This window comes from Nicotiana tomentosiformis, chromosome 1, assembly GCF_000390325.3.
Source record: "Nicotiana tomentosiformis chromosome 1, ASM39032v3, whole genome shotgun sequence".
NCBI lineage: Eukaryota > Viridiplantae > Streptophyta > Magnoliopsida > Solanales > Solanaceae > Nicotiana > Nicotiana tomentosiformis.
This window is the reverse complement of record NC_090812.1, coordinates 36,155,889-36,177,913: the sequence shown is the minus strand read 5'-3', so window position 1 is coordinate 36,177,913 and position 22,025 is coordinate 36,155,889. Positions and strand designations below refer to the sequence as shown.

Here is a 22,025-nt window from a genome sequence, read left to right as displayed (position 1 = left end):
ATGGCTTTTTGGACCCGCTACGGGCACTATAAATTTTTGGTGATGTCATTTGGGCTAACAAATACACCCGCAACCTTTATGGATTTAATAAATCGGGTTTTCAAACCATTTCTTGACAAATTCGTGATTGTTTTCATTGATGACATATTAGTCTATTCGCGAAGTCAAGAGGAACATGCCAATCATTTGAGAATAGTGATGCAGACGCTTTTGAAGAATGAGTTATATGCCAAACTCTCTAAGTGTGAATTTTGGTTTGAATCTGTGGCATTCTTGGGCCATGTGGTATCTCATGAAGGCATTAAGGTTGATCCTCAAAAGATTGAAGTGGTTAAGAGTTGGCCTAGACCAACTACACTGATAGAGATCCGTAGTTTTTTGGGATTAGAGAGTTACTATCGGCGGTTTGTTGAAGGCTTTTCTACTCTTGCATCTCCGTTAAGCAAGTTGACACAGAAAGCTACGAAGTTTCAGTGGTCAGATGCTTGCGAGAAAAGTTTTCAAGAGTTGAAAGCTGGATTGACTACGGTGCCGGTATTGATGTTGCCAACAGGTTTGGGTGACTTTATGGTTCACTGTGATGCCTCTAGAGTTGGGTTGGGTTGTGTCTTGATGCAAAAAAGGTAAGGTTATCGCTTATGCTTCTAGACAGTTGAAGATCCATGAGAAGAACTATCCGACCCATGACTTGGAGCTTACAATACATATTCAAGCAGAGGGAATTAAACTTGAGGCAAAGGAGATGGTTAGAACTATTGAAGGATTATGATTTAAGCATTCATTACCATCCGGGAAAGGCGAATGTGGTAGCCGACGTGCTAAGCCGAAAGTCAAGAGGTACTTTGGTGCATTTACCGATAGCTAAAGAGATTTCTATTTGTCCCATAGCACGTTCCTCTCTTATTGAGCATGTCAAGGCTAAGTAATTTGAAGATCCAAATTTGGTGGATATTCGAAATGGTGTACAATCTAAAGATATCCTCGCATTTTCTCTTGACGAGGATGGGGTGTTGAGGATGAACGGTCGCTTGTGCGTGCCAGATATTGATGGACTTCGTAATAAAATTATGGCTGAGGCACACAGCTCGAAATATTCTATACATCCAGGGTCCACAAAAATGTATAGGGACTTGCGGTAAGTCTATTGGTGGAATCGAATGAAGGAAAATATTTCAGACTTCGTGGCTAGATGTTTAAATTGCCATCAAGTAAAAGCTGAGCATCAAAGACCTGGTGGGTTGGCTCAAAATATTGAGATTCTACTTTGGAAGTGGGAGATGATTAATATGGACTTTGTGGTGGGTTTGCCTCACACCCGCTTTAAGCATGACTCTATTTGGGTGATTGTAGACCGACTTACAAAGTCGGCACATTTCTTACCGGTAAAGATGACTGACACCACACCACAGTACGCTAAGTTGTACTTAAAAGAAATTGTCAGACTTCACGGTATTCCAGCTTCCATTATATCTGATAAAGGGGCCCAATTTACTGCTCATTTTTGGCAGTCCTTTTAAGAGGGATTGAGTACAAGTGTCAATTTGAGTACCGCTTTTCATCCACAGACTGTCGGACAAGCTGAGAGAACTATTCAGATGCTTGAGGATATGTTGCGGGCTTGTGTCCTTGATTTTGGTGGGAATTAAGATGAACACTTACCTCTGATCGAATTTGCCTACAATAATAACTATCATGCTAGTATCTAGATGGCTCCATATGAGGCTTTGTACGGACGACGTTGTAGATCACCTATTGGATGGTTTGAGCCGACGGAGGTCGGACTACTTGGTCCCGATCTTGTACATGATGCCTTAGAGAAGGTGGCTTTGATTCAATAACGGTTTAAGACTGCTCAGAGTCGATAAAAAAGCTATACAGATGCACATCGACGTAAGTTAGAGGTTAAATAGGGTGATCAAGTGCTCTTGAAAGTATCTCCAATGAAGGGCGTTATGAGATTTGGGAAGAAGGTCAAGCTAAGTCCTAGATTCATTGGTCCATATCATAAAAAGGATTGGGGAAGTAGCCTATAAGATGGATTTACCTGCATCGATGACTTTGGTTCATCCTAGTTTTCATGTATTGATGCTACGGGGGTATGTGCCCGATCCTGCTCACATCGTCTCACCGGAGGTAGTAGAAATAAATGACGGCTTAACTTATGATGAAGAACCTGTTGAGATTCTTGATAGGCAAGTCCATAGGTTGAGGACTAAGGACATAACTTCAGTTAAAGTGTTATAGCGTAATCATGACGTCGAGAGAGCTACTTGGGAGGACAAGGAAGATATAAAAATCTGATATCCACACTTATTCACGACTTCAAGTATGACTATTTCTTTTTTTAGAAATTTTGAGTTTAGAGTTTATCATAATTTACTTCCATGGGGAAAGTGATTGATTGATTTATCTATTGCACATAGTTGTTGGACTTGTCTTATGGTAATAATATTATGTTGTGATGTTGGGAGAGGTTATGTACTGGTGTCTGAAGATATATGAAGTCGTGGATGCATTCACTGAGGTAGCTGTGATGAGTAGAGCCATGTAGGGCCTTTTATATTGTATTCTTATGGCTCGTTGTGAGGTTAAAATTTTGGGATAAGCCTATTAATGAAGGAAACTCAGCCAAAATTTTTAAAAATTTGAAGAGTTAGTAAAATTTCAAAGCTTTAAAAGAGTTAAGGAGTAAGCAAAGGCTTAGAGATTACTCTTTCAGACTTTAACACGACTAAGAATTTACATTCGAGGACGAATGTTTCTAAGTGGGGGAGAATGTAAAGCCCAGTAAATTCTTTTAGTTAATTCCTACTAATTTTGAGTTTGAGAATGCAATGTAATTAAATCTGAGTTACATGATTATTCAAGTGGAACAAAGTTATTGGAATGCTTAGGGATAATGTCGATAGTTAATCATTGAATTAGTGGAGGTTACAAGGTCATCAAATGCATTTGGAGTATATCAAGTTTCTATGTCATAAGTACTGAAATTTTGAGAATTCAATAGTATGTAACCAACTTGAAGAGTTAGAATTTAATAAAAAAAATAAGGATTTAGAATCCTAGCCTTTAGTTGGCAACGAGAAAGGATTTAGAAAACTAGAAAAATTGTACAACAAAGAGACAAGGATATAAGGGGGGAGGGGGGCAAGGAAATTAATTAAATAGCAAAAATAAGGGAATAATGGAAGTAATTATGAAAGACAAAAAGCAAGCATATTAAGTACGAAATGGAATGATTAAAGTTGAAGATCAAAATGTTGATTCAGTGATGGAATAAATTGGAACTCAGCGTAAGACAGTGAAGTGTAGATAAGGCGTGCAACTCAGCACCCGAAATTTAAAACCCACAGCTGAATTTTTATAGGCATTTCGTAGAGAGAGAAATTATATTATTTTGGACTTGGTCTTGGGGATTAGAGAGAATGAGGAGCTCTTTACCATTAATACATCTTTAAGGTAGGAATTAAATGCCTTTCTTTGATAGATTTGGTTCATTTATTACATTTCTTAACCCTCCAACATCGTGAGATTCATAGATTTTTGAAGATAATCTCAAGGACATTTCAAGAAACTCAAATCTTGAAACTTTTAGGGTTTGACAAAGAGGTAATTTCTTCACTCCAATCTTATGTACTATACTCCATGGGCGTAGTAGAGTATATTTATAAAGTTAGATTTGTATTTAAACCATCTATTCATAAAACCCTGGAAGCTAGTCTTGAAATTGAAGAGTTGATTGGTAAAGATGATGAATAGTGTTGGGTCTTATTTGAACGATATTATTTTGAGTTTTTAGTGGAACGACTAGATCCCATAACAAGTTTAATGAATGAGTTGGAGTTAAAATTCAAGGATTGACCTTCAAATGATGAAATGAGGATTTTTGTTAAATTTATGAAATTGGACTTAAATATTAGACACTTAGTTGATTTAGTTGGTATCGTTGTGATGCGTTCTTGAATTATGTGAGTTCGTATATGTAGATTGTGACTCGTTGGCATTATTGGATCATTTGGGGGTAAGGTTGGAAGCAATTTGAGGTACGTTGAAACTTACTACCCTCAGAACTTTTCTCCATACTCATATCAAAACACGATTAAATTGAGTTTTCAAATGTGAGTCCTAACTTATGGGGACGAGCGAGTTGGGATTGTACCATTCTTGCATCATAAAAGATGTAAGTGCTATGAATATTATTTTCTTGAAATATTTCATCTTAATTTTAAAAAACTAAATAAATAGGGAATAGCACTTGTAGTATTTTTTTTTAAAATGGAAATACATGAGTTGTGAAATATCTTGAATTTAACTATTCTCAAATAGTTGATTTGGTTATAAAAATCATCATTGATAAATATAAAGGTTTTGGAAGTTACTTAAATTCACCGAGATTGACCTTGGATACTTTTCCTCATTTGGTCATGAAACTACACGTGACGGTGTAGGCGTATAACCTACCTTACAGTTGGGGGCAGAGTAATTCCCATTAGGGGTACTACTGTGCTACTTTATTAGCATGACTGAGTCGATTCGTGCAGCACAACGATAAGACGACCTGAGCAAGTAGGATATATGATACTTGCCGCTAGATACATAACTTAGTTGACCTTCTTTTGTGTCGGTGATGGTTTAGTGCTCCCGATAAATGAAAAATCTAACATGATTTTGCAAAGATCAATGCTAAAGGAAGACTTTGAAATATGTTTTACTATATTATTTTATTTTACTTTCTAAATTGTTAATTGATATGAAGGCTTCTTTCTCGATATCAATTGTTATTGCATATCTTTTATCTTTTTAAATCTTGTCCTATTTTTTTGGGGGACCGGTTCATGATTCGTACTAGGTATGTGGAGCTTAGGCCTTTCGGCCACATTTCCATTTCTATTTTCAAGGATTGAACCTGAGCAGCTTGGGCCGCGTGGATAGGGCAGCTCTACATTTCCCGTTTACGTTATTTGGTGAGACTCCATGCTAGTATTCGTGGAGGACTTTATTATATTATTATCCTTTTGAGCCACCAAGTTATGCCTTGGTTGACTATTCCATTCCGTATCATAGAGATTCCATAAAAAATAGTAGTATTCATTTTGGGTTGTAATCCCATGGTTACTTATATGGCGTGCATGAATGAAACTTTCTTTTATCTTTATGAAGCTTTGCCTTCAAAGGAAAAATATTTAATTAAAAAAATTAATCATGTTTTGTCGTATATCTTAAAATGATTGTAATTGAAGAGGCTTTCGCATCCTCCTATTAGGCATATAGATGTGTATTAATCTATGGGATGGTTCACTCGGGTCTGGTAGAGTACTGGGTGCCGGTCATGTAGTTTTAGGGCGTGACAGAGACAACTGTCATAAATAAGAAAAAGTAGGGCGATGCTACTAAATTAACAAGAAACACAGAATTAATAATCTGGGGTGAAGCATCTATGGTGAACCGTCAAACAATAAAAAAAATAAAGTTATCATGAGATTTATAGATACAATGTATGTTGATGAACCATTTGTGCAAGAAAAATAATTTTTGAAGATGATTTCTGTCAAATACTACCAGTAGTTTCAAAATTAATGAGAATAGACTATAAATATTAACTCGATAAAATTATATTTATAGCATCAAATGGACGGCTCATAAAAAAAATGCGAGTAAGAACAACTTCACGAAGATGAACATAAAATTAGAGATGACTTTGTCCGTCTCCAATCAGCTGGTTTAAGTCCAATGGTAATAGTAGTGCTGAAATTTACTTAATATACTTCCATCATTAATAAAAGTACAAGCTCTTCAAAATAAGATTGAAAGAGCTATCTTAACTAGCAAAAATAAATATATCGATCAACCAAATAAGATGTTGATTGTCAATCTTTCTGCTTGTACATAAGTTTTAAAAACTTTAATTTGTGTACGTTCATATAAATATTTAAATATTTACGTGCAACGCACGAACATAGAAATTACTTTTTAGAAAAATGTCAATTTATTTCACCAAATTGGACAACACAAGAGAAATGAAGGCGGATCCGATGTTGCTACGGAAAGCTTATCCAACGCTTGAAAACGATATTGGAACTAGTTTAATGTTGCAATGTCGCTTCATATGAGTTTGAAAGGACTAAAGTTTGGGAACTTGTCAAATTGATCATGTATTAGGAATTGGTATACATTGATTGATTTTCTTTTGCTGTCCGTATCAGAATATGAATTACATATATTTAGAGAAATCATACAGTAACCTCAATTAATTTGGAATTAAAACCTTTGTTGATTGTTTGCTTGAAATATACTCCACCTCGTCCCATATAAAAAAAATTCTAGTCTTTTTAATTTGGTTCAAAATAAGTAATTTGTTTAACAACAATTAAGGTATTAATGATTTGTTTTCAAAATTGTCCTTGTCTAATAAATAACTGAACAAATTTTAAAAAGTTCCTGTGGATAGATTAAAGAGGAGAGATAAATGATCTTTCAGTCAAGTAATTTACTGAACTAATGTTTTTTGGTGACTTACTTAATGGATGTGCAAGGAAGGATATTTATCTTTTGTTTTTCTCTACCTTGCAAGTTCATTGTGCTCCATGTGATATGCTAGTAATAAAGATTGTCGGAAAAACTAACTAGCCTTTTTAGGATGGCCTGAAAATCAATCACTTTTGGACTTAATTATGTATGTTTTCTTTTTAATTGTTTGTCTATAATTGAAGGAAAAGAACAGTAGAGTAGAATACAAGAATATTACCTAAGCAAATATCGTTTTTTCCCCATTCTTTTTAAGATTATTGATAGTAGGCTATATTTATGTCAAATGCTCTTTTCGTTTAAGATTTGTTGTCTTAGTGCTCCAACCCAACAATATTTCTTACACCATTTTGATGTGTGAATAGCACTATTCATCAATATCATTACTATTCATTAATATTTTTTTTAATTATTATTATTATTATTATTATATTTTATTATATAACACTTTTAATTTAATATATTATAAATTTTATAATTACTTATACCTTTTATGTAGTATTTTTATAATATTAATTTTACATCTTAATTTTGGTGTATAATTTTTATCAATTAATTTTTGTATATATTATTTTTATATGAAATTATAAATTAATTTTTGTTATAAGTTATAATTGTATAAATTAAACCTGAAAGTTGAATATTTATGTATAAATTAAACTAAATTTATACTAAATGGTTATAAGTATAAGAAAGAAATATAAATTATATGGGATGAATATGTAAAAAAGAAAAAAAAAAGGATTTGTTTTATGAAATAAAAAAATAAATTTAAATAAAAGAAAATAACATACTAATATAGAAGAGAAAAGAATATAAAAGGAATATTATTTTTTGGTTTAAAAAATATTATAATGAGTTGAAGTTAAGTTGCACCAATCCCATTTTGGTGTAAATAAATGGTGCAGATGCCTAAACCTTTTACTCAAAAGTCTTCATGTCAGCTTAGCTACAGTTGATCTCATCTCTTTGCATCAAATCAATCAAATATGCTGACATAAGTTTGGCTAACTAGAGAGTGGTAGTGATGATATTGTATCTGCTGATTTAAATCTTTTCCATGTAATTCCACTTACGTTATATTCTCTTATATAAGAAGTGCCTAAGAGCAGCTGAAGCAGACAGCACTTCATAGACATGCCTGCTTTAACTATAATATATTTGCCATTTTCTATATAATTACGTTGAATGCCATCAGTTTACTAAATAAAGAAAACTTTTGACGCATTTTCAAGGCCCAATTGTCAGGCCATGTCTGCTTTAATCAACATCTTTGTTGCCCCCACCTTTCTAACTTATTACATCAATTGCCATCACATATTTTAGTGAATAAGTGGAACTCTGAGGTTTTTTCAAGGTCCAAAATACAAGTTGCCCCGTGAAACTACATTTAAATAAAATACGTTTATTTAGCGTTTATAACTAATATGGGCTGCTAGTCTTATTACTTGTTGATGAATTTACGTAGAATACAACTCTTTAAAGATTTATTTATATTTCATACAATTGCTTTTACAAAATTATTTTTCATACAATTTATTTTAAAATCTAATCTTTTTAAATAAATTATGTATAACTTTTTATATCCTAAAGTCTTTTTCTTCTTAAGATTCTTCCTCACTTAAAAGATATTTCTTTCCCCAAGTTAGGGCAATAAAATAGAGAAATTAAATTAGTTTACTATTCAACCTATTTCAAATTTATCAATGTTTCCTCTTTTTAATATTCGATGATCTTGCAATATCCAAATTCAGAAACTATTAAGATCATACTCTTCCACTTGTAATCGTAAAATTGTTTTCCCTTTCCACTAAATTTTTTATTCATGAAAATTGACTACCTTTTTTTCTTCCCATTTTCTGATATTATTAATCCCCTTTATCATCCCAAAACTTCTCCATATTTTGATTCCAATAGATTGTAGAGTTTTTGATTTGTGTGAATTTGATAACTACAGACGAGAAAAAAATGGGTATTGTTGCTGCGAACAAAAACAATGGAAAGGTCAAGAGAGTTGATTATACATTGTACTATACTTTTTCTGTTATAAATCCGTGGATGTCACTTTCAATGTATGTATATGTAGATGCAAATTCAATACCAAACGAATGAGTTCATTAATACATGTTACTTGAGAAGAGATTTGTAACTTATAAATAGGATGTTATTCTCCTATGGAATATACATAAGAAGCATACTTGAAATAAGGAAAAATTCTCTCCTCCTCTCTACATCTATTATCTATTCTTGTCTTCTTCTCTTTTGGTGCTTTAGTTTATAATTATAATATTTATTTTATAACACATCATCAGCACGAGGTTCTAACCAAGTGAGGTTGTCTGCTTCATCCGAATTTTATCTTTTTCCTAAAAGAGGTAGTCAGTTTCTTTTCTGATTCAGGTATACATTCCTATGTTTATAACGTTTCTATTGGGATCTTCTTTAACCTGCAATTTAATTACCATATGCATTACTTGTTTTGAATATGATTATAATAATTGCATTGGTATGAAAATAATAGGTTTCAGTTAAATTATTATTTCATTATATAAACTACGAAGAAGTTTAATCCTACACATAAATAAATAAGTATTAAAATTAAATTACAATAATTAGACTAATTAAGCGCACGTCCAAATATTCTAACAGAATATGCATTTAGAAGGAATTCGTGCAAAATTTTCAAAAGGTTTAAATGTGTCTTCAATAAATTTATCACCTAAGTGTACAAACTAATTAATGACTTTGAAATTAACAATTGAACTATTAGATGAATCGTATTGAATGTTGAAACTTGTCAGAATTGATATCATCTAGTTTTATGCCTACTTAGCTTATTGAAACGTATTCTAAGTAGAACAAAATTATACTAGTACATATTAATTGAACTTATTTATTCTATGAAAATATACTTATATGTCTAAAGTTTTTGTGGATAATATTAAACACTAATTTATCATCGCACTGCATATAATTATTTGTTTGATAATTTTACATATAGAATATTAATACACGATTATGCACTGCACTGAATTGATAATAATTCTTGTCATTCTAATTCACTTATTTCTATGATAGTTTTCACTATGTCGAATTTGTCAAAATTTAAATTTATGGCACTTGACATCTCTGGGAATAACTATTTGCCATGGGTACTTGATGCTAAAATTCACCTTGACGTTAAAGGTCTTGGTGACACTATTAAAGAAGGAAATGAAGCATCAAGTCAGGATAAGGCGAAAGCCATGATTTTCCTTCGCCATTATCTCGATGAAGGGTTAAAAAGTGAATATTTAACCTTGAAAGATCCATTTCAATTATGGACTAGTTTGAAGGAATGATATGACCATCTAAAGGCCACGGTATTGCCAAGAGCTCGTCGTGAGTGGATGCACTTACGGGTTCAAGATTATAAGACCATAAGTGAATATAATTCTGCTATATATAGAATAATTTCCCAACTAAAATTATGTGGGGAACCTATGAATGATGAGGACATGCTGGAAAAGACTCTTTCCATTTTTCATGCCTCAAATATGGTGTTACAGCAGCAATACCGTGAAAAGGGCTTTAAGAAATATTCTGAGTTAACTTCATGCCTTTTGGTGGCTGTCACGACCCCAAATTTCCTCTGTAGGATGTCGTGATGGCACCTAGTCTCTAAGACTAGGTAAGCCTATCAATGCGGAATAATAATAAATATCTGAAATAAATAAACTACAATTCAAACAATTTTAACTCCCAAAACCCGGTAGAAATAAGTCACAAGCTTCTAAGAATTTATTCTCAATGTCTCTATATGTCAAAGTCTAAATAAAATATAAGGAAGCAATATAAAATGATAGAAGGGGACTCCGGAGTCTGCGGACGCTGGCAGATATACCTCGAAGTCTCCGTGCGCAGGTAACTCACTGGCGTCTAAGCTGGTAAAATATACCTGGATCTGCACAAAAAGATGTGCAGAAGTGTAGTATGAGTACACTACAGCGGTACCCAGTAAGTGACAAGCCTAACCTCGGTAGAGTAGTGACGAGGTCAGGTGAGGCCCTACTAGAATATAATAATGACATGGTAAAATGTTTATCAATGTAGTAAAATAAAATGACATTGGAAATAAATCAAATAGTATGTCACATTTAATGACACCAAATAATTGCAAATAATATCTCGTGGAATCAAAACAGAATTTCCTTCAACTTTATGAAAATCACAACAACTAATCAAAAGCAACTATGGCCATAAATCAATATCAACAAGGGCACTCCCGAGGTACTGCCTCGTAGTCCCAAATCATAAATAAATTCACAATATCTCATTTTCTTATATTACCGCGGGAGCCTTCACAATTTATTTAAAGAAAATATTTTTTTTCCGAAATAGCATCCCGCATTTTTGTCACCCTTATCACACCGCATGACTTCTAGTAGTTCCCCTACTAGCCACGCGTATCAAGCCACCCTTATCTCACCGCATGCGTTTCAACACCCAGACCTTATACCACCGCATGCATATTAATATCACAATATATCACAATTTGCACTTCAAGTGCCCAATATTTTAATTTTTCCACAAAAAAATCAACAACAATAGTTTTCAATAATAAAGAGCTCACGGCTCATGCCAGAATAATCCAAAAAAAAAATAATCTTACGAAAATATTCAAGAATAAATAATTCAGGAAAATAATATTTTAAAATTTTAATATGTTACTTCAATATCAAATTTAAAAATGTCAAATACTTCATATTAATAATATTTAATTTAAAGAAAATCAACCTTCAAATAATGCACAGTATAAAAGAAACCAAGTTTCAATTAAACAAAAAAATAATAATTAGCAGGAAAAGGTCAAGCAATTTAAAAAAATATAAACATTAAATCAATAATGAAGAATATAACAAAATAAAATAATTTAATTAATGCGCAATAATGATATACACAATTTAAAACATAATCTTTCACATTTAGCCCGTGTACACACTCGTCACCTCGTGTACACGACTTTTCACACATTACAATTATCAATCCTAGGGGAATTTTCCCCACACAAAGTTAGACAAGTCACTTACCTCGACTTGCTCCAATTTAACCAAGTATTATACTTTTTCCTCGATTTTCCGACTCCGATCGACTCGTATCTAGTCATAATTAATTTGATACAATCAACAAAAATTATAGTAGTCAATTTCATAAGAAAATATTATATTTTTAATAAAATCCGAAATTAGCTCAAATTTTGCCCGTGGGGCCCACATCTCGGAATCTGGCAAAACTTATAAAATCCGATAACCCATTCAATTACGAGTCCACCCATACCAATTTTACCAAATTCCGATAACAACTCGACCTCCAAATCTTAAATTTTATTTTTTGTAAAATTTTGCAAAAATCTTGATTTTTCTTCCATAAATTCACGGATTCATGATGTAAATGAGTATGGAATCATGAAATATAATCAATATAGGATAAGGAACACTTACCCCAATGTTTTCCCGTGACAATCGCCCAAAAATCGCCCAAGAACCGTGCTCCAAAAATCCAAAACGAAATGAATAAAATGACCATTTTTGGTCCTTAAGTTTCTGCCAATCCGTCAATAAAAGTCCATTTTCCGTCACTAAAAGTCCATTTTTCGTCACTAAAAGTCCACCAGAAACTGCTCTACCAGCCTTCCTTCAATCGATCATAACTTTATGTACAAATGTGCAAATGATGAATGGTGTAACTTTCTGGAAACTCGGATCAAACGACTACAACTTACATGTTTTAAAAAATTTTCGATTCCTTATGAATTTCGAGATATAAGCTTCTAAAGTTGGCTCCACACATCAAAAATTTCTGGCCAAAATTTCTGAAAAAACTGCTCTACCAGTCTTCATTCAATCCATCATAACTTTCTGTACAAATGTTCAAATGATGAAAGGTTTACATTTCTGGAAACTAGAAGCAAAGGTCTACAACTTTTATGTTTTAAAAATTTTCTGATTCCTTATAGATTGTGCGATATAAGTTTCCGAATGTGGCTCCATGCACCAGAAATTTCCGGCGAAATTTCTGCAACAGAAATTTCCAGCAGCCTTCTTTGTCCGAAATCCATTCCGTTTACCTTCCGAAATCCATCCGAGACCCTCGGGACCTTAACCAATTATACCAACATATCCCAAAATACAATACGAACTTAGTCGAGGCTTCAAACCACATCAAACAACATCAAAACGACGAATCGCACCTCAAATCAAAATCTATGAACTTTGAACTTTCAAATTCTATATCTTGTGCCGAAACACATCAAATCAATTCGGAATGACTTCAAATTTTGCACACAAGTCATAAATGACATAACAGACCTATTCCAATTTCCAGAATCGGATTCCGACCTCGATATCAAAAAGTCAACCCCCGGTCAAACTTCCCAAAAATTCAACTTTTGGCATTTCAAGTCTAATTCCACTACGGACTTCCAAATAAAATTCCGATCATGCTCATAAGTCCAAAATCACCATACAGAGCTTTTGAAATCATCAAAATTCTATTCTGGGGTCGTTTGCACATAATTTGACATCCGGTCACTATTTGAACTTAAACTTTTAATTTTTTATCAAAATTCCATATCTCGGGCTAGGGACCTCGGAATTTGATTTCGGGCATACGCCTAAGTCTCGAATCACGATACAGACCTACCAAAATTGTCAAAACACTTATCCGAATCTGTTTGCTCAAACTGTTGACCAAAGTCAACTCAGTTGAGTTTTAAAGCTCTAATTCACATTTTAATTTATTTTTCACCTGAAAACTTTCCGAAATATTTTTACGGACTGCACGCTCAAGTCGAGTAATGGTAAATAGTGCTTAGATCACATAATTAATTATTAAATTTAAAGATGATATTTTGGGTCATCATAGTGGCTGAACAACATAATACCCTTTTAATAAAAAATCATGAAGCCCGCCCATCTGGATCAGCTCCATTTCCAGAAGCGAATCTGGGAACGATAGATCCAAAGTCTGAAAAAAGATAAAATAATTATCGTGGCCGTATAAATATACGTGGGCGTGGCAAGGGGCAAAATAATAATTGCCATGGTGGTGGTAGTTATAAACAAGAGAACAATAAGGGTTCTCAGAATAATCCTTCAAAAGGCAAAGGTAATATTTGTCACCGATGTGGTATGAAAAATCATTGGGCATGAATTTGTCGTACCCTGAATATTTTATCAAACTTTATCAAGCATCTATAAAAGGGAAACAAAATAAAGTTGAGACTCACTTGACTTTTCAAAATGATGTTGAGGCGGGCCCTATAAATAATCATGATAAAGTTGAAATAAACCTTGCCTATAAAGATGATATTTTTGAAGGCCTTGCAGATATTACTCATTTAGAAGCTGGAGACTTCTTTGAGCATCATAACTGAAAACTTATTATTGGAAAAAATTATAAAAATAAATATATTTATTTTTATGAAGTTCATATTTTGAATAAAACTTTTTATGTTGTCAGTATTTAATTTCATAAATGTAGTTTCTTTTGTTCTTAAATTTTTCAATATTACTTATGATGTATTTTTTTTTTATTCTTGAAGAATATGAAAACTTCCAGTCTTCAGTTGTCCGTATGAATAATAAAGAAGAAATATGTCTTCTGGATAGTGCTACGACGCACACCATATTAAAAGATAAGAGATATTTCTCTTATTTAATTATGAAAGAAGCCAATATCATAACAATATCTGGTAGTACAAAATTAATTGAGGGCTCTGGAAGAGCGACTGTATTACTACCAAGAGGAACTATATTGGTTGTTAATAATGCATTATATTGTAGTAGGTCTCAAAGAAACTTGTTGAGTTTCAAAGATATTCGCCAAAATGGCTATCATATTGAGATCACCAATGAAGGAAAGGTTGAATACCTTTATATTATTACAATAAAAGCAGAAAAGAAGTATGTGCTTGAAAAGCTTCCCGCATTTTCCTTCGGATTATACTACACTAATATTAGTGTAGTTGAATCACATGCCATAGTAAACAAGGAGTTTACTAATGATTTTATTATTTGGCATGACCGGTTGGGTCATCCCAGTTATAATATGATGCGCAAAATAATTGAGAATTCACATGGTCATTCATTGAAGAACCAGAAGATTCTTCAAATTAAAGAATTCTCTTGTGCTGCATGTTCTCAAGGAAAACTGATTATTAGACCATCAGTAATTAAAGTTGGAGTTGAATCTCCTGTATTTTTGGAACGTATACAGGGTGATATATGTGGGCCCATACACCCTCCATGTGGACCATTCAAATATTATATGATTTTGATAGATGCATCTACAAGATGGTCACATGTGTGCTTGTTATCAACCCGCAATTTGGCCTTTGCGAGGTTACTAGCTCAATTAATAAGATTAAGAGCACAGTTTCCAGATTATGCAATTAAGACACTTCGTCTCGATAATGCTGGTGAATTTACGTCCCAGGCCTTTAATGATTATTGCATATCAACTAGGATAATAATTGAGCATCCAGTTGTTCATGTTCATACTCAAAATGGTCTAGCAGAATCATTGATCAAACGCCTCCAATTAATTGCTAGACCAATACTTATGAGAACAAAACTTCTCATTTCGGCATGGGGCCATGCTATTTTGCATGCAGCAGCTCTTGTGTAGATCAGACCCATAAGTTATCATAAAGTCTCCCCAATACAATTGGCTTTTGGTCAGGAGCCAAATATTTTTCATATTAGTATATTTGGATGTGCAGTATATGTTTCAATTGCTCCACCACAACGCACAAAGATGGGACCCCAAAGAAGATTGGGGATATATGTTGGGTATGAATCTCTTTCTATTATAAAATATTTGGAACCTATAACTGGAGATTTATTTACGGCAAGATTTGCTGATTGTCATTTTGATGAATAAGTATACCCAATATTAGGGGGAGAAAATAAGCAGTTGCAAAAGGATATAGATTGGAATGCATTGTCACTATCTCATTTAGATCCTCGAATAAATCAATGTGAACACGAGGTTCAAAAGATAATTTATTTGCAAAATATTGCAAATCAACTACCTGATGCATTCACTAACCTACCAAGGGTGACTAAGTCACATATTCCAGCTGCTAGTGCTCCTATTCAAATTGATGTCCCAGTTAGACAATCTATAAATGCAAATGAGTCTAAGCCACGCTTGAAACGTGGTAGACCAATTGGTTCCGAAGATAAAAATCCTCGAAAGCGAAAAAGAGCAAATGATCTAGGAGATCATAATATGGAGGTAATTGCTCAAAAAGAGCCCTGTGACATAACAAATGATAAGATCTTAGAGGAGGTCCAGGTACCTGAAAATAATAAGAATGAAGAGATCTCAATAAGTTATGTCTCTACGGCAAAAAGGTGAAACCGAAATACTATTATTGTCGACAACATTTTTGCTTATAATGTTGCTGTTGAAATAATGCAACAAGATGAGGATCTTGAACCAAGATCTGTCGATGAATGTAGACAGAAAAATAATTAAAAAAAATGAAAAGACGCTATCCAGGCAGAATTAGCGTCACTTGAAAACCGTGAAGTATTCGGACATATAGTCCGAACACCTGAAGGAATAAAGCCAGTGGGATACAAATGGGTTTTTGTGCGAAAATGAAATGATAAAAATGAAGTCGTTAGATATAAAGCACGACTTGTGGCACAAGGATTTTCGCAAAGACCTGGCATTGATTATATGGAGACATATTCTCCTATGGTGGATGCAATTACTTTCAGGTATCTTATAAATTTGGCAGTCTATAAAAAACTTGATATGCGTCTAATGGATGTTGTCACAGCCTATTTTTATGGCACATTAGACAACAAAATTTATATAAAAATTCCTGAAGGGCTCAAAGTTCCTGAAACTAATAAAAGTTTTCGGGAAACTTGTTCAATAAAGCTTCAAAAAGCCTTATATGGATTGAAACAATCAGGGCGAATGTGGTATAATCGCCTGCGTGAGTATTTGCTGAAAGAAGGGTATAAGAATAATCCAATTTATTCTTGTGTATTTATAAGAAGGTCTGGATATGAATTTGTTATGATCGATGTGTATGTTGATGATCTAAATGTCATTGGAACTCCTGAGAAACTTCCAAAAGCAATAGATTGTTTGAAGAAAGAGTATGAAATGAAAGATCTTGGAAAGACAAAATTTTGTCTTGGTGTACAAATTAAGCATATGAAAGATGAAATTTTTGTCCATCAATCAACTTATACCGAAAAGATCCTAAAGCGTTTTTATATGGATAAAGCACATCCATTGAGTACCCCGATGATTGTGAGATCACTTGATATAAATAAAGATCCATTTCGACCTCATGAAAATTATGGAAAACTTTTTGGTGATGAAACTCCATATCTTAATATAATTGGGGCACTAATATATCTTGCAAATAATACTCGACCAGATATAACTTTTGCAGTAAGTTTATTAGCAAGATTTAATTCCTTTCCAACAACAAGACACTGGAATGGTGTTAAGCATATTTTTATATACCTCCGAGGGACTATTGATATGGGATTATTTTATTCTTATGAATCTGATTCACAGTTGATTGGTTATGCAGATGCATGTTATTTGTCTGACCCACATAAAGCCCGTTCTCAAACATGCTATCTATTTACTTGTGGGGGTACAATTATTTCATGGCATTCAACAAAACAAACTTGAGCTACTACATCTTCCAATAATGCAGAGATAATAGCTATTCATGAAGCTAGTCGAGAATGTGTATGGTTGAGATCAGTGACTCAACATATTCAACAATTGTGTGGTCTTTCTTTAAAAACAAAGATTCCAACGATATTGTATGAAGACAATGCTACTTGCATAGCTCAACTTAAAGGAGGATATATCAAAGGAGATAGAACAAAGTTTCACCAAAGTTTTTTTAACACACGATCTTCAGCAAAATGGTGAGATAGATGTTCAACAAATCCGTTCAAGTGACAATCTAGCAAATTTATTCACTAAGGCATTACCAAGATCAACATTTGAGAAGTTGAGACATAAGATGGAATGCGTCATTTTCGAGATATCAAATAAAGCTTTCATCAGGGGGAGTATAATACGCGCGGTACTCTTTTTCCTTTAACCAAGATTTTGTCCCAATTGGGTTTTCCTGGTAAGGTTTTTAATGAGGCAGCACTCAATGCGTATTACAAGATATATGTACTATTTTTCCTTCACTAGGCTCTTTCCCACTGAATTTTCCTAGTAAGGTTTTAATGAGGCACATTATCAATGGACATCCAAGGGGGAGTGTTATAAATCCATTGTATGTGGATGTCACTTTCAATGTATGTAGATGCTCTCTTCGTAACTGTCTTTGGCAAATTCAATACTAAACGAATGAGTTCATTAATACATGTAACTTGAGAAGAGATTTGTAACCTATAAATAAGATGTTATTCTCCTATGAAATATACATAAGAAGCATACTTGAAATAAGGAAAAGTTCCCTCATCCTCTCTACATCTCTTATCTATTCTTATCTTCTTCTCTTTTGGTGCTTTAGTTTATAATTATAATATTTATTTTATAATATTTTCTTTTATTTTTGTAATTGATACAAAATATACATTATTTGTATATATTATATTGTGTACAATATATTTGTTAATGGTGTTTCTTTCTTTCTAGTATGTGTATACAGTAAATGGTAAAGGTAGACTATAATGAAATTTGTTCTACGCTAGATTTTTGCAATGTGCTAATTAATGCTTATACTGTATATATGATATACATTATTATATAGCCCGTATACTATATATCATATAATGTATTATTGTGTATTTGTATATTTATATAATATACAATTTATATAAGTAAATTGTACAAATATGAATGTGTATCCTAATAGAATGATAATTATTGTTACTGTAACAGTACACATTACAGGAAATACTTATCTAAAAAAAGTCAAACTTTTTCATAATAATTATGATTTTACGTAGTACGCTTCTTGATATGAAATGCTTTGTATACAAAAGTTTTATTTCTATCTAGATTTAAAATATATTTTTTCTATGCAAAAATGGTCTAATTATTCAATTGGCTCCTACTGGAATAAGAAAATTGTACGTATTAGCTAAAAAGGAAAAATAATTTATATATTACGTATATCATACTTTACGCATAAACTATATATTGGACGACAAACTAAAATTGGTTTCAGATGGAATAGCAATGAAAATGAATTAGAATGCTAGCTAATTTGTGTTGGAGCTTTTTTAGGTAAGAGATTATTTTGTTTTGATATGCATTTAATTATGTTATCACCAATATAAAGAATCTCCTTGTTTTTAGCCTTTTATTCATAGCAATAATCTTGATTGTATAGTATATAGAATAACATTTAAAACGTGTAGTTGTACAATATGTAATATCTAACATAATTGTAGTTTATATAACTAACTCTTATAGATATTGTATTTATGAAAATTTCCCTTAATTGTTCTTGCTTCTTTAGTTTAAAGTTCTATATTAATTATGGTGGGCCCATTAAATTCTTATTACTCTTCTGCAGACACTGATGATATCAAAGTACAAGCACTTTATTATTGAATTCTTACAAGTTGTATTTTATAGTTTCATTTTATGTAAATTTTGAATATGTATGTACTCTCATAATATCATTTATTTGTTACTATATTTTTGGTCAATCAAATTTTATTTGGGGAAGAGAGGAGCTTTGTGTTTTACTTACATCGCAAGATGTATTACAAGATAGTTCTAAAAATAAAAAATAGAATATCAAATAAAAATGGTAGAGAAAACTAAGGCTAATAATAGTTTTAAAAATATTAAATAATGCATAATTTATAATCATAAATGTAAAGTAAAAGTTCTATATTTTTCTAAATATATAATGTTTAAAAGTTTTTAAGCAATTTTTTGTTTTAATATTTTTTGAAGTGTGTAAATATTTTTTTCTTTTAATTTCTTATTTGATTTAAAAATAGGAACAAGGAGAATATTAACTATTATAACCAAGTCACTAAAAATATTCTACACCATAAATTAATTACATAAAGCTAATCCTTAAATGTTACTGCACCACTTCAAATCAAAACGTTATGTTACTTTTATTAATCATTACTTTAAGACATTCCCATTTAAAAAGGGAGAAAAACTTTAGTTCCAACTTAGTTTAAATATTAGTAGTAAAGTAATTGGTTTTTAATAAGAAAATAGTCATTTGATTGAAAAATATCATGGGACCCCGTTAGAACTCATGGTATTACTGTCTGAAGGTTAATATCTTTATCATTTGCATTTTATGATTATTTTTTCTTGGGTTAAAAAAGACATATCATTTTATATAATATTATTAACTAATGAATTGTCAACGAAGAAAAATTCAATCTCCTTAGTTATTCATAAATTAGCGAGGATATATAAAATAAATCGAGGGTCTTTCTGGTTATATTTAACGAGCTAAGAAATTAGTAAAATAATTTTCCAGAAATATTGGTCAATCAAAACATTTGATACAAGTGCAAGAGAAGCTATGAATTTTATGGAAGATTAATTAATGTAACTTTAAATTACAAATCACCACTTTCATTAAACAATAGGAGAGCTATACAAATAGGTACAGTCAGACTAAATTAGGCATCTTAAAAAATGTTTCAACTTCTATATTAATTGTAAATATTTTACTAAATAAACAACCACGTTTCTCAGAGATACTTGAGGCTTTTCCTAATTATGTGTTATTACTATTTAGTATGAATCACGTCCTAACTCGTGCTTGAACTATGGTCTAGATATATAACAATAATATGTAATTACACATTCGTCGGCATATTTAAAAAAGGACATTGGTTTGTAACCACAAAATAGTGCGCTGTACAAAAAAGTAAAGGCACATTTACAACCTCGGTGAAAAACATTCATGCTTCAAACCCAAATCCATGGTCATTGAGTACAGGAAAAAGCAGGAGCCACAAGTTGAAAAGGCAGCATTTTTATAAAAATAGCACAAACAAAATATATAGTATTAGAGGTTCACAAACAGATCTTAGGCAACTAAAGAAGTGATAATCAGATTAAGGTGATTTTTGGGGACTCTAACTCACTGCAGGAAATAGAAAATTTAACTAAGCTCTCTTTCTTTCTTCCATGGGAGGAGTGGAGATAGAAAAATAATTAAATGAAATCAAGATTGTTCTTCAAGAAATAATATTTGTATATTGTAATATAGCATAAGATGATATCACGTAGTTAAAACATTGTGATAGACCGACAAAAAGTAAACTATATTGACAAGAAGCATTTTTTGATTCACTGAAGTTACAAACAATAATACATGGTAAAAATCTAAGTGCCTAAACATATTTGTAAATATTTACCTTCAGCTATACCACAAACTTTATTAAGTGGATAGAGGACTAGGGATAATTTTAGTTAAAAGATATATTTATAATTACTATTATCAACTGATTTTCTTAATAAGTGTGCAAAAACCTTGAAACACGTTTTAGACAAGATAATATAACATAAATTGTTGGGTTCATAATATTCATCAGCTAATATGCACACTTAAGCAGTAAAATACTTAAATATTTTATAGAATTCCCCTTAAACACTTGAAAATATTATTTAAAAATATTTAACACCTCAAGAACAATTTTAGATTTTTAATATTGGCTCGTGCACAGCACGGGCTTTACCTCTTCTAGTTTATTGATAAGACTTGTCATATTTTACAAGTGGTAAGATCTCTTAAAGGAAAATGTTTCTATAATTTTTTTCCTTTCTGTCCAATATTATTTCCTCCCATACTACTAACTTCTTTCTTAGTTGACTTTGCTTCAAAATTTTGGAGAAAAGCTTCAACACATTTTTTTAGTGTTTGGTTAAAACATAAATATGTAAAAATATGAAAATAAAATTTTGGGCAAAGATCCTTTTTAGCTCGCGACTAAAATTATTTATATTTGATAGCCAAAAAAATATATAAAATTAGTATATTTTGATACTCTATAACATACATAGTTTTAGGGTATATATAAAATTAGTATGTGTATATATATACACTAGCTTTAGGGTACGCGCGATGCACGTGAATCCTATCTCAATGAGTATAATTTTTTAAAAATAATATTAAATTATAAAATAAAAGTGTACATTCCTAAAGATGATCATGAATATCGATGTGTATAACTATCTCAATAATTAAAGAAACTATCTTAGAAGTCCATAATATCAATAATTAAACTTAAAATTTATTCCAAGTTTATAATTTCAATTTCACGGGTAAGAACCTTGGAAATCTAAATAATCTTGAAGTATACAACTTACAACATATAAGCAGGTAACTAATAATCTACGAACTTTAAATAACACAAAATCAAAGTGCAATAATAAACAAAAAAAAGGTATTAAAAATAAATAAATAAATAAATAAAGTAAGGTAGTAAGATATTCTACAATTGAAAGCTAGCTAATAAACC

The 22,025-nt window shown here is 31.9% G+C and overlaps 1 protein-coding gene across 1 annotated transcript; it reads left to right on the top strand.

The window, feature by feature from the left end:
* The first annotated feature begins 198 nt into the window (after positions 1 to 198).
* On the top strand, positions 199 to 1,646 carry LOC138905685 (uncharacterized mitochondrial protein AtMg00860-like). Its single transcript, XM_070194206.1, has 3 exons — positions 199 to 534; positions 653 to 745; positions 1,566 to 1,646. The coding sequence occupies exons 1-3, from the start codon at positions 199 to 201 to the stop codon at positions 1,644 to 1,646; spliced, it is 510 nt and encodes a 169-aa protein (XP_070050307.1).
* Positions 1,647 to 22,025: the final 20,379 nt, after the last annotated feature.

Coding starts and splice junctions, on each gene's coding strand:
- LOC138905685 (XM_070194206.1), top strand. CDS start 199: ATGCAGACGCTTTTGAAGAATGAGTTATATGCCAAACTCTCTAAGTGT. Junction 535..652: donor CTGGATTGACTACGGTGCCG/GTATTGATGTTG, acceptor GCTTCTAGACAG/TTGAAGATCCATGAGAAGAA. Junction 746..1,565: donor AACTTGAGGCAAAGGAGATG/GTTAGAACTATT, acceptor TTTCATCCACAG/ACTGTCGGACAAGCTGAGAG.